At 48.4% G+C, this 17,940-nt stretch overlaps 1 protein-coding gene across 1 annotated transcript in view; it reads right to left on the bottom strand.

Annotated features, from left to right (window-relative positions):
- Window positions 1-100: 100 nt before the first annotated feature.
- Window positions 101-17,940, bottom strand: part of LOC125716287 (AP2/ERF domain-containing protein PFD0985w-like) — a 28,539-nt gene continuing 10,699 nt past the window's right edge. Inside the window, exon 3 of the mRNA XM_048988413.1 lies at window positions 101-17,049. Within this exon, the coding sequence (XP_048844370.1) occupies window positions 247-16,833 (16,587 nt within the window). The 5' untranslated portion in view covers window positions 16,834-17,049 and the 3' untranslated portion in view covers window positions 101-246. The remainder of the gene's footprint in view (window positions 17,050-17,940) is intronic.

Genomic DNA, 17,940 nt, shown 5'->3' with positions numbered 1-17,940 from the left:
TTCTGAACTGCGGGTGGATTTAAACTGGTGGTTGTTTGTGCCAGAGTTGTTGTGGCTGATACTGTGGTTGGAGTTAAAGTGCTTGTTGTGTGTGCTGGAATTGTCATTGAAATTGGCTTCAGGGTTAGAGTTAATGTGCTGGTTGTATGTTCCAGATTTGCCACTGTGATTGGCTCTGAGGTTAGAGTTAATGTGGTGATTGTTTGTGTTGGAGATGCTGTTGTGGATGGCACTACAGTTTGAGTTTTAGTGGTAGTTCTTATTTGTGCTGGAGTTGTTGCGATAGGCACTGTGGCTGCGGTTAAAGTGGTAGTTGTTGTTTGTGCCACAGTTATTGTTGTGATTCGCACTGTGGATGGAGGTACAGACGTTGTTGTTGATGCTGTCGTTGATGATGTTGGGGCCACTGTGGACGTGGTTGTTTTCATTGTGGGTGTAATTGATGATGTTGAGGGAGCCGGTGTGGACGTGGTTTTGTTCATGGTGGGTGTCGTTATTGATGCTGTCGATAATGTTGTTGTTGGGACCACTGTGGATGGGGATGTCATTGATGTTGTCGTTGATGATGTTGTGGACGTGGTTGTTGTCTTTGTGGGTGTCGTTGTTGATGTTGTCATTGATGCTGTTGTTAATGATGTTGTTGTTGGGGCTGCTGTGGACGGGGATGTCGTTAATGATGTTGTTGGGGCCACTGTGGAGGTGGTAGTCATTGTTGCGGATCTCGTTGATGCTGTCGTTGATGATGTTGGGGGCGCTGTTGACGTGGTTGTTGTCGTTGTGGGTGTCATTGATGATGTTGTCGGGGCCAGTGTGGATGTGGTTGTCATCGTTGTGGGTGCCGTTATTGATGCTGTCGTTGATAATGTTGTTGTTAGGGCCACTGTAGACAGGTTTGTCATTGATGTTGTCGTTGATGATGTTGATGGGGCTGCTGTGGATGTAGTTGTCATTGATGCTGTCGATGATGATGTTGGGGCCGTTGTAGATGTGGTTGTCGTTGATGCTGTCATTGTTAATGTTGTTGGGGCCGCTGTGGATAGGGTTGTCATTGATGATGTTGTTGGGGCCACTGTGGACATGGCTGTTGTTGTGAGTGTCGTTGATAATGTTTTCGGGGCCGGTGTGGATGTGGTTGTCATCGTTGTGGGTGCCGTTATTGATGCTGTCGTTGATAATGTTGTTGTTAGGGCCACTGTAGACAGGTTTGTCATTGATGTTGTCGTTGATGATGTTGATGGGGCTGCTGTGGATGTAGTTGTCATTGATGCTGTCGATGATGATGTTGGGGCCGTTGTAGATGTGGTTGTCGTTGATGCTGTCATTGTTAATGTTGTTGGGGCCGCTGTGGATAGGGTTGTCATTGATGATGTTGTTGGGGCCACTGTGGACATGGCTGTTGTTGTGAGTGTCGTTGATAATGTTGTCGGGGCCGGTGTGGATGTGGTTGTCATTGTTGTGGGTGCCGTTGTTGATGCTGTTGTCGATAATGTTGTTGTGGGGCCCAGTGTGGACAGGGTTGTCATTGATGTTGTCCTTGATGATGATGTTGTTGTGGCCACAGTGGAAGCGGTTGTTGTCGTTCTGGGTGTCGTTGATGCTGTTGTTGGGGCTGGTGTGGATGTGGTTGTCATTGATGCTGTTGTTGATGATGTTGGGGCCACTGTGGACGTGGTTGTTGTTGCGAGTGTCGTTGATGATGTTGTCGGGGCCGGTATGGATGTGGTTGTCATTGTTGTGGGTGTCATTGTTGATGCTGTCATTGATAGTGTTGTTGTTGGGGCCACTGTGGACAGGGTTGTCATTGATGATGTTGTTGGGGCCACTGTGGACATGGCCGTTGTTGTGAGTGTCGTTGATGATGTTGTCGGGGCCAGTGTGGATGTGGTTATCATTGTTGTGGGTGCCGTTGTTGATGCTGTTGTCGATAATGTTGTGGGGGCCACTGTGGACAGGGTTGTCATTGATGTTGTCATTGATGTTGTTGTTGGGGCTGGTGTGTATGTGGTTGTCATTGATGCTGTCATTGATAATGTTGTTGGGGCCACTGTGGATGGGGTTGTCATTGATAATGTTGTTGGGGCTTCTGTGGATGGGGTTGTCGTCGTTGTGGGTGCCGTTGTTGATGCTGTTGTCGCTAATGTTGTAATGGGGGCCAGTGTGGACAGGGTTGTCACTGATGTTGTCGTTGATGCTGTTGTTGGGGCTACTGTGGATGTGGTTGTCATTGATGCTGTCGCTGATGATGTTCGGGCCGCTGTGGACATGGTAGTTGTCATTATGGGTATCGTTGATGCTGGTGTTGGGGCTGCTGTGGACGTGGTTGTCATTGATGCTGTTGTTGATGGTGTTGGGGCCACTGTGGACGTGGTTGTTGTCATTGTGGGTGTCGTTGATGTTGTCGGGGCCAGTGTGGATGTGGTTGTCATTGTTGTGGGTGTCGTTGTTGATGCTGTCGTTGATGTTGTTGTTGTTGGGGCTGCTGTGGATGTGGTTGTCATTGATGCTGTCGCTGATGATGTTGTTCTGGCTGCTGTGGATGTGGTTGTCATTGATGCTGTTGATGATGATGTTGGGGCCGCTGTGGACATGGTAGTTGTCATTATGGGTATCGTTGATGCTGTTGTTGGGGCTGGTGTGGATGTGGTTGTCATTGATGCTGTCATTGATAATGTTGTTGGGGCAGCTGTGGATGGGGTTGTCATTGATAATGTTGTTGGGGCCGCTGTGGATGGGGTTGTCGTCGTTGTGGGTGCCGTTGTTGATGCTGTCGTCGATAATGTTGTTATGGGGGCCAGTGTGGACAGGGTTGTCACTGATGTTGTCGTTGATGCTGTTGTTGGGGCTGCTGTGGATGTGGTTGTCATTGATGCTGTCGCTGATGTTTGGGCCGCTGTGGACGTGGTAGTTTTCATTATGGGTATCGTTGATGCTGTTGTTGGGGCTGGTGTGTATGTGGTTGTCATTGATGCTGTTGTTGATGGTCTTGGGGCCACTGTGGACGTGGTTGTTGTCATTGTGGGTGTCGTTGATGATGTTGTCGGGGCCGGTGTGGATGTGGTTGTCATTGTTCTGGGTGTCGTTGTTGATGCTGTCGTTGACAATGTTGTTGTTGGGGCCACTGTGGACAGGGGTGTCATTGATGTTGTCGTTGCTGCTGTTGTTGGGGATGCTGTGGATGTGGTTGTCATTGATGCTGTCGCTGATGATGTTGGGGCTGCTGCGGATGTGGTTGTCATTGATGCTGTTGATGAGGATGATGGGGCCGCTGTGGACATGGTAGTTGTCATTATGGGTATCGTTGATGCTGTTGTTGGGGCTGGTGTGGATGTGGTTGTCATTGATGCTGTTGTTGATGATATTGGGGCCGCTGTGGACGTGGTAGTTGTCATTATGGGTGTCATTAATGCTATTGTTGGGGCTGGTGTGGATGTGGTTGTCATTGATGCTGTTGTTGATGTTGTTGGGGCCACTGTGGATGTGGTTGTTGTTGTTGTGGGTGTTGTTGATGATGTTGTCGGGGCCGGTGTGGATGTGGTTGTCATTGTTGTGGGTGCCGTTGTTGATGCTGTTGTCGATACTGCTGTTGTGGGGCCCAGTCTGGACAGGGGTGTCATTGATGTTGTCGTTGATGCTGTTGTTGGGGCTGCTGTGGATGTAGTTGTCATTGTTGTGGGTGTCGTTGTTGATGCTGTTGTTGATGATGATGTTGGGGCCGTTGTGGATGTGGTTCTCACCGTTATTGGTGTGGTTGTTGATGCTGTTGTTGACGATGTTGTTGTTGGGGCCGTTGTGGATGTGGTCATTGTGGGTTTCGTTGTTGATGCTGTCGTTGATGTTGTTGTTGGGGACGTTGTGGATGTGGTTGTAGTGGTTGTGGGCGTCGTTGTTGATGCTGTTGTCGATGATATTGTTGTTGGGGCCGTTGTGGATGTGGTCGTTGTGGGTGTCGTTGTTAATGGTGTTGTTGACAATGTTATTGTTGGGGCAGTTGTGGATGTGGTTGTAGTGGTTGTGGGCGTCGTTGTTGATACTGTTGTCGATGATGTTGTTGTTGGGGCCGTTGTGGATGTGGTTGTCGTCGTTGTGGGTGTCGTTGTTGATGCTGTCGTTGATGTTGTTGTTGGGGCCGTTGTGGATGTGGTTGTCATTGTTGTGGGTGTCGTTGTTGATGCTGTTGTTGACAATGTTGTTGTTGGGGCCGTTGTGGATGTGGTTCTCACCGTTGTTGGTGTGGTTGTTGATGCTGTCGTTGACAGTGTTGTTGATGGGGCCGTTGTGGATGTGGTCGTCGTGGGTGTCGTAGTTGATGCTGTTGTTGACGATGTTGTAGTTGGGGCAGTTGGGGATGTGGTGGTAGTTGGTGTCGTTGTTGATTCTGTTGTTGACCATGTTGTTGTTGGGACCGATGTGGATGTGGTTGTAGTTGTTGTGGGTGTCGTTGATGATGCTGTAGTTGAAGTTGTTGTTGAGGCCATTGTGGATGTAGTCGTGGGTGTCGTTGTTGATGCTGTTGTTGACGATGTTGTTGTTGGGGCCGTTGTGGATGTGGTTCTCACCATTGTTGGTGTGATTGTTGATGCTGTTGTTGACGATGTTGTTGTTCGGGCCGTTGTGGATGTGGTCGTTGTGGGTGTCGTTGTTAATGCTGTTGTTGATGATGTTGTTGTTGGGGCCGTTGCGGATGTGGTTGTCGTCGTTGTGGGAGTCGTTGTTGATGCTGTCGTTGACGATGTTGTTGTTGGGGCCGTTGTGGATGTGGTCGTTGTGGGTGTCGTTGTTGATGCTGTTGTTGACGATGTTGTAGTTGGGGCAGTTGGGGATGTGGTGGTAGTTGGTGTCGTTGTTGATTCTGTTGTTGACCATGTTGTTGTTGGGACCGATGTGGATGTGGTTGTAGTTGTTGTGGGTGTCGTTGATGATGCTGTAGTTGAAGTTGTTGTTGAGGCCATTGTGGATGTAGTCGTGGGTGTCGTTGTTGATGCTGTTGTTGACGATGTTGTTGTTGGGGCCGTTGTGGATGTGGTTCTCACCATTGTTGGTGTGATTGTTGATGCTGTTGTTGACGATGTTGTTGTTCGGGCCGTTGTGGATGTGGTCGTTGTGGGTGTCATTGTTAATGCTGTTGTTGATGATGTTGTTGTTGGGGCCGTTGCGGATGTGGTTGTCGTCGTTGTGGGAGTCGTTGTTGATGCTGTCGTTGACGATGTTGTTGTTGGGGCCGTTGTGGATGTGGTCGTTGTGGGTGTCGTTGTTGATGCTGTTGTTGACGATGTTGTAGTTGGGGCAGTTGGGGATGTGGTGGTAGTTGGTGTCGTTGTTGATGCTGTTGTTGACCATGTTGTTGTTGGGACCGTTGTGGATATGGTTGTAGTTGTTGTCGGCATCGTTGTTGATGCTGTCGTTGACGATGTTGTTGCGGCTGTTGTGGATGTGGTTGTCGTCGTTGTGGGAGTCATTGTCGATGCTGACGTTGACGATGTTGTTGAGGCCGTTGTGGATGTGGTTGTCATTGTTGTGGGTGTCGTTGTTGATGCTGTTGTTGACGATGTTGTTGTTGGGGCCGTTGTGGATGTGGTCGTTGTGGGTGTCGTTGTTGATGCTGTTGTTGACGATGTTGTAGTTGGGGCAGTTGGGGATGTGGTGGTAGTTTGTGTCGTTGTTGATGCTGTTGTTGACCATGTTGTTGGGACCGTTGTGGATGTGGTCGTAGTTCTTGTGGGCGTCGTTGTTGATGCTGTCGTTGACGATGTTTTTGTTGGGGCTGTTGTGGATGTGGTTCTCACCGTTGTTGGTGTGGTTGTTGATGCTGTTGTTGACGATGTTGTTGTTGGGGCCGTTGTGGATGTGGTCGTTGTGGGTGTCGCTGTTGATGCTGTTGTTGACGATGTTGTTGTTGGGGCTGTTGTGGATGTGGTTGTAGTGGTTATGGGCGTCGTTGTTGATACTGTTTTTGACGATGTTGTTGTTGGGGCCGTTGTGGATGTGGTCGTTGTGGGTGTCGCTGTTGATGCTGTCATTGATGTTGGGGCTGTTGTGGATGTGGTTGTCATTGTTGTGGGTGTCGTTGTTGATGCTGTTGTTGACGATGTTGTTGTTGGGGCCGTTGTGGATGTGGTCGTTGTGGGTGTCGTTTTTGATGCTGTCGTTGACAATGTTGTTGTTGGGGCCGTTGTGGATGTGGTCATTGTGGGTTTCGTTGTTGATGCTGTCGTTGATGTTGTTGTTGGGGACGTTGTGGATGTGGTTGTAGTGGTTGTGGGCGTCGTTGTTGATGCTGTTGTCGATGATATTGTTGTTGGGGCCGTTGTGGATGTGGTCGTTGTGGGTGTCGTTGTTAATGCTGTTGTTGACGATGTCGTTGTTGGGGCAGTTGTGGATGTGGTTGTAGTTGTTGTGGGCGTTGTTGTTGATGCTGTCGTTGACGATGTTGTTGTTGGGGCCGTGGTGGATGTGGTTCTCACCGTTGTTGGAGTGGTTGTTGATCCTGTTGTTGACGATGTTGTTGTTGCGGCCGTTGTGGATGTGGTTGTCATTGTTGTGGGTGTCGTTGTTGATGCTGTTGATGACGATGTTGTTGTTGGGGCCGTTACGGATGTGGTTGTCGTCGTTGTGGGAGTCGTTGTTGATGCTGTTGTTGACGATGTTGTTGTTGGGGCCGTTGTGGATGTGGTCGTTGTGGGTGTCGTTGTTGATGCTGTTGTTGACGATGTTGTAGTTGGGGCAGTTGGGGATGCGGTGGTAGTTGGTGTCGTTGTTGATGCTGTTGTTGACCATGTTGTTGTTGGGACCGATGTGGATGTGGTTGTAGTTGTTGTGGGCGTCGTTGTTGATGCTGTCGTTGACGATGTTGTTGTTGGGGCCGTGGTGGATGTGGTTGTAGTTGTTGTCGGCATCGTTGTTGATGCTGTCGTTGACGATGTTGTTGCGGCCGTTGTGGATGTGGATGTGGTCATTGTGGGTTTCGTTGTTGATGCTGTCGTTGATGTTGTTGGGGACGTTGTGGATGTGGTTGTAGTGGTTGTGGGCGTCGTTGTTGATGCTGTTGTCGATGATATTGTTGTTGGGGCCGTTGTGGATGTGGTCGTTGTGGGTGTCGTTGTTAATGCTGATGTTGACGATGTCGTTGTTGGGGCAGTTGTGGATGTGGTTGTAGTTGTTGTGGGCGTCGTTGTTGATGCTGTCGTTGACGATGTTGTTGGGGCCGTGGTGGATGTGGTTCTCACCGTTGTTGGAGTGGTTGTTGATCCTGTTGTTGACGATGTTGTTGTTGCGGCCGTTGTGGATGTGGTTGTCATTGTTGTGGGTCTCGTTGTTGATGCTGTTGTTGACAATGTTGTTGTTGGGGCAGTTGTGGATGTGGTCGTTGTGGGTGTCGTAGTTGATGCTGTTGTTGACGATGTTGTAGTTGGGGCAGTTGGGGATGTGGTGGTACTTGGTGTCGTTGTTGATTCTGTTGTTGACCATGTTGTTGTTGGGACCGATGTGGATGTGGTTGTAGTTGTTGTGGGCGTCGTTGTTGATGCTGTCGTTGACGATGTTGTTGTTGGGGCCGTGGTGGATGTGGTTCTCACCGTTGTTGGAGTGGTTGTTGATCCTGTTGTTGACGATGTTGTTGTTGCGGCCGTTGTGGATGTGGTTGTCGTCGTTGTGGGAGTCGTTGTCGATGCTGACGTTGACGATGTTGTAGTTGGGGCCGTTGTGGATGTGGTTCTCACCGTTGTTGGTGTGGTTGTTGATGCTGTTGTTGACGATGTTGTTGTTGGGGCCGTTGTGGATGTGGTTCTCACCGTTGTTGGTGTGGTTGTTGATGATGTTGTTGATGATGTTGTTGTTCGGGCCGTTGTGGATGTGGTCGTTGTGGGTGTCGTTGTTAATGCTGTTGTTGATGATGTTGTTGTTGGGGCCGTTGCGGATGTGGTTGTCGTCGTTGTGGGAGTCGTTGTTGATGCTGTTGTTGACGATGTTGTTGTTGGGGCCGTTGTGGATGTGGTCGTTGTGGGTGTCGTTGTTGATGCTGTCGTTGACGATGTTGTTGTTGGGGCCGTGGTGGATGTGGTTCTCACCGTTGTTGGAGTGGTTGTTGATCCTGTTGTTGACGATGTTGTTGTTGGGGCAGTTGTGGATGTGGTTGTAGTGGTTGTGGGCGTCGTTGTTGATACTGTTGTCGATGATGTTGTTGTTGGGGCTGTTGTGGATGTGGTCATTGTGGGTTTCGTTGTTGATGCTGTCGTTGATGTTGTTGGGGACGTTGTGGATGTGGTTGTAGTGGTTGTGGGCGTCGTTGATGCTGTTGTCGATGATATTGTTGTTGGGGCCGTTGTGGATGTGGTCGTTGTGGGTGTCGTTAATGCTGTTGTTGACAATGTTGTTGTTGGGGCAGTTGTGGATGTGGTTGTAGTGGTTGTGGGCGTCGTTGTTGATACTGTTGTCGATGATGTTGTTGGGGCCGTTGTGGATGTGGTCGTTGTGGGTGTCGTTGTTAATGCTGTTGTTGACGATGTTGTTGTTGGGGCAGTTGTGGATGTGGTTGTAGTGGTTGTGGGCGTCGTTGTTGATACTGTTGTCGATGATGTTGTTGTTGGGGCCGTTGTGGATGTGGTCATTATGGGTTTCGTTGTTGATGCTGTCGTTGATGTTGTTGTTGGGGACGTTGTGGATGTGGTTGTAGTGGTTGTGGGCGTCGTTGTTGATGCTGTTGTCGATGATATTGTTGTTGGGGCCGTTGTGGATGTGGTCGTTGTGGGTGTCGTTGTTGATGCTGTTGTTGACAATGTTGTTATTGGGGCCGTTGTGGATGTGGTTGTCGTCGTTGTGGTTGTCGTTGTTGATGCTGTCGTTGTTGATGCTGTCGTTGATGTTGTTGTTGGGGCCGTTGTGGATGTGGTTGTCATTGTTGTGGGTGTCGTTGTTGATGCTGTTGTTGACAATGTTGTTGTTGGGGCCGTTGTGGATCTGGTTGTCATTGTTGTGGGTGTCGTTGTTGATGCTGTTGTCGATGATATTGTTGTTGGGGCCGTTGTGGATGTGGTCGTTGTGGGTGTCGTTGTTGATGCTGTTGTTGACAATGTTGTTATTGGGGCCGTTGTGGATGTGGTTGTCGTCGTTGTGGTTGTCGTTGTTGATGCTGTTGTTGTTGATGCTGTCGTTGATGTTGTTGTTGGGGCCGTTGTGGATGTGGTTGTCATTGTTGTGGGTGTCGTTGTTGATGCTGTTGTTGACAATGTTGTTGTTGGGGCCGTTGTGGATGTGGTTGTCATTGTTGTGGGTGTCGTTGTTGATGCTGTTGTTGACGATGTTGTTGTTGGGGCCCTTGTGGATGTGGTCATTTTGGGTTTCGTTGTTGATGCTGTCGTTGATGTTGTTGTTGGGGACGTTGTGGATGTGGTTGTAGTGGTTGTGGGCATCGTTGTTGATGCTGTTGTCGATAATATTGTTGTTGGGGACGTTGTGGATGTGGTCGTTGTGGGTGTCGTTAATGCTGTTGTTGACGATGTTGTTGTTGGGGCAGTTGTGGATGTGGTTGTAGTGGTTGTGGGCGTCGTTGTTGATACTGTTGTCGATGATGTTGTTGTTGGGGCCGTTGTGGATCTGGTTGTCGTCGTTGTCGGTGTCGTTGTTGATGCTGTTGTTGACAATGTTGTTGTTGGGGCCGTTGTGGATGTGGTTCTCACCGTTGTTGGTGTGGTTGTTGATGCTGTCGTTGACAGTGTTGTTGATGGGGCCGTTGTGGATGTGGTCGTTGTGGGTGTCGTAGTTGATGCTGTTGTTGACGATGTTGTAGTTGGGGCAGTTGGGGATGTGGTGGTAGTTGGTGTCGTTGTTGATTCTCTTGTTGACCATGTTGTTGTTGGGACCGATGTGGATGTGGTTGTAGTTGTTGTGGGCGTCGTTGTTGATGCTGTCGTTGATGATGTTGTTGTTGGGGCCGTGGTGGATGTGGTTCTCACCGTTGTTGGAGTGGTTGTTGATCCTGTTGTTGACGATGTTGTAGTTGGGGCAGTTGGGGATGTGGTGGTAGTGGTTGTGGGTGTCGTTGTTGATACTGTTGTTGACGATATTGTTGTTGGGGCCGTTGTGGATGTGGTCGTTGTGGGTGTCGCTGTTGATGCTGTCGTTGACGATGTTGTTGTTGGGGCCGTTGTGGATGTGGTCATTGTGGGTTTCGTTGTTGATGCTGTCGTTGATGTTGTTGTTGGGGACGTTGTGGATGTGGTTGTAGTGGTTGTGGGCGTCGTTGTTGATGCTGTTGTCGATGATATTGTTGGGGCCGTTGTGGATGTGGTCGTTGTGGGTGTCGTTGTTAATGCTGTTGTTGACGATGTTGTTGTTGGGGCAGTTGTGGATGTGGTTGTAGTGGTTGTGGGCGTCGTTGTTGATACTGTTGTCGATGATGTTGTTGTTGGGGCCGTTGTGGATGTGGTCATTGTGGGTTTCGTTGTTGATGCTGTCGTTGATGTTGTTGGGGACGTTGTGGATGTGGTTGTAGTGGTTGTGGGCGTCGTTGTTGATGCTGTTGTCGATGATATTGTTGTTGGGGCCGTTGTGGATGTGGTCGTTGTGGGTGTCGTTGTTAATGCTGTTGTTGACGATGTTGTTGTTGGGGTAGTTGTGGATGTGGTTGTAGTGGTTGTGGGCGTCGTTGTTGATACTGTTGTCGATGATGTTGTTGTTGGGGCCGTTGTGGATGTGGTCGTTGTGGGTGTCGCTGTTGATGCTGTCGTTGACGATGTTGTTGTTGGGGCCGTTGTGGATGTGGTCATTTTGGGTTTCGTTGTTGATGCTGTCGTTGATGTTGTTGTTGGGGACGTTGTGGATGTGGTTGTAGTGGTTGTGGGCGTCGTTGATGCTGTTGTCGATGATATTGTTGTTGGGGCCGTTGTGGATGTGGTCGTTGTGGGTGTCGTTAATGCTGTTGTTGACAATGTTGTTGTTGGGGCAGTTGTGGATGTGGTTGTAGTGGTTGTGGGCGTCGTTGTTGATACTGTTGTCGATGATGTTGTTGGGGCCGTTGTGGATGTGGTCGTTGTGGGTGTCGTTGTTAATGCTGTTGTTGACGATGTTGTTGTTGGGGCAGTTGTGGATGTGGTTGTAGTGGTTGTGGGCGTCGTTGTTGATACTGTTGTCGATGATGTTGTTGTTGGGGCCGTTGTGGATGTGGTCATTATGGGTTTCGTTGTTGATGCTGTCGTTGATGTTGTTGTTGGGGACGTTGTGGATGTGGTTGTAGTGGTTGTGGGCGTCGTTGTTGATGCTGTTGTCGATGATATTGTTGTTGGGGCCGTTGTGGATGTGGTCGTTGTGGGTGTCGTTGTTGATGCTGTTGTTGACAATGTTGTTATTGGGGCCGTTGTGGATGTGGTTGTCGTCGTTGTGGTTGTCGTTGTTGATGCTGTCGTTGTTGATGCTGTCGTTGATGTTGTTGTTGGGGCCGTTGTGGATGTGGTTGTCATTGTTGTGGGTGTCGTTGTTGATGCTGTTGTTGACAATGTTGTTGTTGGGGCCGTTGTGGATCTGGTTGTCATTGTTGTGGGTGTCGTTGTTGATGCTGTTGTCGATGATATTGTTGTTGGGGCCGTTGTGGATGTGGTCGTTGTGGGTGTCGTTGTTGATGCTGTTGTTGACAATGTTGTTATTGGGGCCGTTGTGGATGTGGTTGTCGTCGTTGTGGTTGTCGTTGTTGATGCTGTTGTTGTTGATGCTGTCGTTGATGTTGTTGTTGGGGCCGTTGTGGATGTGGTTGTCATTGTTGTGGGTGTCGTTGTTGATGCTGTTGTTGACAATGTTGTTGTTGGGGCCGTTGTGGATGTGGTTGTCATTGTTGTGGGTGTCGTTGTTGATGCTGTTGTTGACGATGTTGTTGTTGGGGCCCTTGTGGATGTGGTCATTTTGGGTTTCGTTGTTGATGCTGTCGTTGATGTTGTTGTTGGGGACGTTGTGGATGTGGTTGTAGTGGTTGTGGGCATCGTTGTTGATGCTGTTGTCGATAATATTGTTGTTGGGGACGTTGTGGATGTGGTCGTTGTGGGTGTCGTTAATGCTGTTGTTGACGATGTTGTTGTTGGGGCAGTTGTGGATGTGGTTGTAGTGGTTGTGGGCGTCGTTGTTGATACTGTTGTCGATGATGTTGTTGTTGGGGCCGTTGTGGATCTGGTTGTCGTCGTTGTCGGTGTCGTTGTTGATGCTGTTGTTGACAATGTTGTTGTTGGGGCCGTTGTGGATGTGGTTCTCACCGTTGTTGGTGTGGTTGTTGATGCTGTCGTTGACAGTGTTGTTGATGGGGCCGTTGTGGATGTGGTCGTTGTGGGTGTCGTAGTTGATGCTGTTGTTGACGATGTTGTAGTTGGGGCAGTTGGGGATGTGGTGGTAGTTGGTGTCGTTGTTGATTCTGTTGTTGACCATGTTGTTGTTGGGACCGATGTGGATGTGGTTGTAGTTGTTGTGGGCGTCGTTGTTGATGCTGTCGTTGATGATGTTGTTGTTGGGGCCGTGGTGGATGTGGTTCTCACCGTTGTTGGAGTGGTTGTTGATCCTGTTGTTGACGATGTTGTAGTTGGGGCAGTTGGGGATGTGGTGGTAGTGGTTGTGGGTGTCGTTGTTGATACTGTTGTTGACGATATTGTTGTTGGGGCCGTTGTGGATGTGGTCGTTGTGGGTGTCGCTGTTGATGCTGTCGTTGACGATGTTGTTGTTGGGGCCGTTGTGGATGTGGTCATTGTGGGTTTCGTTGTTGATGCTGTCGTTGATGTTGTTGTTGGGGACGTTGTGGATGTGGTTGTAGTGGTTGTGGGCGTCGTTGTTGATGCTGTTGTCGATGATATTGTTGGGGCCGTTGTGGATGTGGTCGTTGTGGGTGTCGTTGTTAATGCTGTTGTTGACGATGTTGTTGTTGGGGCAGTTGTGGATGTGGTTGTAGTGGTTGTGGGCGTCGTTGTTGATACTGTTGTCGATGATGTTGTTGTTGGGGCCGTTGTGGATGTGGTCATTGTGGGTTTCGTTGTTGATGCTGTCGTTGATGTTGTTGGGGACGTTGTGGATGTGGTTGTAGTGGTTGTGGGCGTCGTTGTTGATGCTGTTGTCGATGATATTGTTGTTGGGGCCGTTGTGGATGTGGTCGTTGTGGGTGTCGTTGTTAATGCTGTTGTTGACGATGTTGTTGTTGGGGTAGTTGTGGATGTGGTTGTAGTGGTTGTGGGCGTCGTTGTTGATACTGTTGTCGATGATGTTGTTGTTGGGGCCGTTGTGGATGTGGTCGTTGTGGGTGTCGCTGTTGATGCTGTCGTTGACGATGTTGTTGTTGGGGCCGTTGTGGATGTGGTCATTTTGGGTTTCGTTGTTGATGCTGTCGTTGATGTTGTTGTTGGGGACGTTGTGGATGTGGTTGTAGTGGTTGTGGGCGTCGTTGTTGATGCTGTTGTCGATGATATTGTTGTTGGGGCCGTTGTGGATGTGGTCGTTGTGGGTGTCGTTAATGCTGTTGTTGACGATGTTGTTGTTGGGGCAGTTGTGGATGTGGTTGTAGTAGTTGTGGGCGTCGTTGTTGATACTGTTGTTAACGATTTTGTTGTAGGGGCCGTTGTAGATCTGTTTATTGTTGTGGGTGTCGTTGTTGATGCTGTCGTTGATGTTGTTGTTGGGGCCGTTGTGGATCTGGTTGTCATTGTTGTCGGTGTCGTTGTTGATGCTGTTGTTGACAATGTTGTTGTTGGGGCCGTTGTGGATGTGGTTCTCACCGTTGTTGGTGTGGTTGTTGATGCTGTCGTTGACAGTGTTGTTGATGGGGCCGTTGTGGATGTGGTCGTTGTGGGTGTCGTAGTTGATGCTGTTGTTGACGATGTTGTAGTTGGGGCAGTTGGGGATGTGGTGGTAGTTGGTGTCGTTGTTGATTCTGTTGTTGACCATGTTGTTGTTGGGAACGATGTGGATGTGGTTGTAGTTGTTGTGGGCGTCGTTGTTGATGCTGTCGTTGACGATGTTGTTGTTGGGGCCGTGGTGGATGTGGTTCTCACCGTTGTTGGAGTGGTTGTTGATCCTGTTGTTGACGATGTTGTAGTTGGGGCAGTTGGGGATGTGGTGGTAGTGGTTGTGGGCGTCGTTGTTGATACTGTTGTTGACGATGTTGTTGTTGGGGCCGTTGTGGATGTGGTCGTTGTGGGTGTCGCTTTTGATGCTGTCGTTGACGATGTTGTTGTTGGGGCCGTTGTGGATGTGGTCATTGTGGGTTTCGTTGTTGATGCTGTCGTTGATGTTGTTGTTGGGGACGTTGTGGATGTGGTTGTAGTGGTTGTGGGCGTCGTTGTTGATGCTGTTGTCGATGATATTGTTGTTGGGGCCGTTGTGGATGTGGTCGTTGTGGGTGTCGTTGTTAATGCTGTTGTTGACGATGTTGTTGTTGGGGCAGTTGTGGATGTGGTTGTAGTGGTTGTGGGCGTCGTTGTTGATACTGTTGTCGATGATGTTGTTGTTGGGGCCGTTGTGGATGTGGTCATTGTGGGTTTCGTTGTTGATGCTGTCGTTGATGTTGTTGGGGATGTTGTGGATGTGGTTGTAGTGGTTGTGGGCGTCGTTGTTGATGCTGTTGTCGATGATATTGTTGTTGGGGCCGTTGTGGATGTGGTCGTTGTGGGTGTCGTTGTTAATGCTGTTGTTGACGATGTTGTTGTTGGGGTAGTTGTGGATGTGGTTGTAGTGGTTGTGGGCGTCGTTGTTGATACTGTTGTCGATGATGTTGTTGTTGGGGCCGTTGTGGATGTGGTCGTTGTGGGTGTCGCTGTTGATGCTGTCGTTGACGATGTTGTTGTTGGGGCCGTTGTGGATGTGGTCATTTTGGGTTTCGTTGTTGATGCTGTCGTTGATGTTGTTGTTGGGGACGTTGTGGATGTGGTTGTAGTGGTTGTGGGCGTCGTTGTTGATGCTGTTGTCGATGATATTGTTGTTGGGGCCGTTGTGGATGTGGTCGTTGTGGGTGTCGTTAATGCTGTTGTTGACGATGTTGTTGTTGGGGCAGTTGTGGATGTGGTTGTAGTAGTTGTGGGCGTCGTTGTTGATACTGTTGTTAACGATTTTGTTGTAGGGGCCGTTGTAGATCTGTTTATTGTTGTGGGTGTCGTTGTTGATGCTGTCGTTGATGTTGTTGTTGGGGCCGTTGTGGATCTGGTTGTCATTGTTGTCGGTGTCGTTGTTGATGCTGTTGTTGACAATGTTGTTGTTGGGGCCGTTGTGGATGTGGTTCTCACCGTTGTTGGTGTGGTTGTTGATGCTGTCGTTGACAGTGTTGTTGATGGGGCCGTTGTGGATGTGGTCGTTGTGGGTGTCGTAGTTGATGCTGTTGTTGACGATGTTGTAGTTGGGGCAGTTGGGGATGTGGTGGTAGTTGGTGTCGTTGTTGATTCTGTTGTTGACCATGTTGTTGTTGGGGTAGTTGTGGATGTGGTTGTAGTGGTTGTGGGCGTCGTTGTTGATACTGTTGTCGATGATGTTGTTGTTGGGGCCGTTGTGGATGTGGTCGTTGTGGGTGTCGCTGTTGATGCTGTCGTTGACGATGTTGTTGTTGGGGCCGTTGTGGATGTGGTCATTTTGGGTTTCGTTGTTGATGCTGTCGTTGATGTTGTTGTTGGGGACGTTGTGGATGTGGTTGTAGTGGTTGTGGGCGTCGTTGTTGATGCTGTTGTCGATGATATTGTTGTTGGGGCCGTTGTGGATGTGGTCGTTGTGGGTGTCGTTAATGCTGTTGTTGACGATGTTGTTGTTGGGGCAGTTGTGGATGTGGTTGTAGTGGTTGTGGGCGTCGTTGTTGATACTGTTGTCGATGATGTTGTTGTTGGGGCCGTTGTGGATGTGGTCGTTGTGGGTGTCGCTGTTGATGCTGTCGTTGACGATGTTGTTGTTGGGGCCGTTGTGGATGTGGTCATTGTGGGTTTCGTTGTTGATGCTATCGTTGATGTTGTTGTTGGGGACGTTGTGGATGTGGTTGTAGTGGTTGTGGGCGTCGTTGTTGATGCTGTTGTCGATGATATTGTTGTTGGGGCCGTTGTGGATGTGGTCGTTGTGGGTGTCGTTAATGCTGTTGTTGACGATGTTGTTGTTGGGGCAGTTGTGGATGTGGTTGTAGTGGTTGTGGGCGTCGTTGTTGATACTGTTGTTAACGATTTTGTTGTAGGGGCCGTTGTAGATCTGTTTATTGTTGTGGGTGTCGTTGATGATGCTGTTGTTGACGATGTTGTTGTTGGGGCCGTTGTGGATGTTGTCATTGTTGTGGGCGTCATTGATGATGCTGTTGTTGACGATTTTGTTGTAGGGGCCGTTGTAGATCTGTTTATTGTTGTGGGTGTCGTTGATGATGCTGTTGTTGACGATTTTGTTGTAGGGGCTGTTGTAGATCTGTTTATTGTTGTGGGTGTCGTTATTGATGCTGTCGTTGACGATATTGTTGGGGCCATTGCGGATGTGGTTGTAATCATTGTGGGTGTCGTTGTTGATGCTGTTGTTGACGATGTTGTTGTTGGGGCCGTTGTGGATGTGGTTCTCACTGTTGTTGGTGTGGTTGTTGATGCTGTTGTTGACGATGTTGTTGTTGGGGCCGTTGTGGATGTGGTCGTTGTGGGTGTCGTTGTTAATGCTGTTGTTGATGATGTTGTTGTTGGGGCAGTTGTGGATGTGGTTCTCACCGTTGTTGGTGTGATTGTTGATGCTGTTGTTGACGATGTTGTTGTTTGGGCCGATGTGGATGTGGTCGTTGTGGGTGTCGTTGTTGATGCTATTGTTGACGATGTTGTAGTTGGGGCAGTTGGGGATATGGTGGTAGTTGGTGTCGTTGTTGATGCTGTTGTTGACCATGTTGTTGTTGGGACCGTTGTGGATGTGGTTGTAGTTGTTGTGGGCGTCGTTGTTGATGCTGTCGTTGACGATGTTGTTGTTGGGGCAGTTGTGGATGTGGTTCTCACCGTTGTTGGTGTGGTTGTTGATGCTGTTGTTGACGATGTTGTTGTTGGGGCCGTTGTGGGTGTCGTTGTTGTTGACGATGTTGTTGGGGCCGTTGTGGATGTGGTTGTCATCGCTGCGGGTGTCGTTGTTGATGCTGTCGTTGTTGGGGGCAGTGTGGATGTAGTTGTCATTGTTGTGGATGTTGTTGATTCTGTCCTTGATGATCTTGTTGCTGCGCCCAGTGTGGATGCTGTTTTTGTTGTGGTTAACTTCACCGGAGTGGTTGTCGATGTTGTCCTTGTTGGGGCTATTGTGGTTGTCATTAAAGTAGTGGTTTTTGGTTGTACTGTAATTGTTGTTATCAATTTTGTTGTCATTTTTGTGCTTGTTGATACTGTTTGAAACCAGAAATAAAAATATGAATAATTTTCCCTATTTCACATAATATATGTGTATTTTACAGCAACATGTCATTTTACTATTTATTTTTTAACATCATAGTAGTCATATTATCTCAAAAAATATTAAATTGGTAATCTGAATACCTTTACTGACACAACAAGGTCAATAATGTATAGAAACTGAATATAAATTTATACTTTTTTACAATACAATATTTACTTTAAAATTCAGTTTCTCATATCATTCACCAATGAATATAATTTTCAGAAATTCTATAGAAATTATTTAACTGGTATCACAGTTTTCATAAATGACTTACTTGTTGTTGTCATTTGTCCCAATGGGAAGCATAAAACTCCCAATTTCAGGAATAGATACAGCATTTTATTTCCCTGTTGAACCTACTAATGGGAATTTCATTTCACAGCAAAAGAAGGAGCTTCAATCTGGTTTGAATGAGGAAGTGTTTTGAACTTATTCTTCTCGGGGATGGGTGGAGCTCTCTAGAATGATTCCTTGATATATCATCCAGGACATCTAATTTCGTACAGATGTGTGTATGTGTATATATATTTATACAGATAAAATCACATAGATTAAAGCTCAATATAGTACGAT

Source organism: Brienomyrus brachyistius, chromosome 21 (genome assembly GCF_023856365.1).
Source record: "Brienomyrus brachyistius isolate T26 chromosome 21, BBRACH_0.4, whole genome shotgun sequence".
NCBI lineage: Eukaryota > Metazoa > Chordata > Actinopteri > Osteoglossiformes > Mormyridae > Brienomyrus > Brienomyrus brachyistius.
Note: the sequence above shows the minus strand (reverse complement) of the source record. Positions and strands in the feature narration are given on the sequence as shown.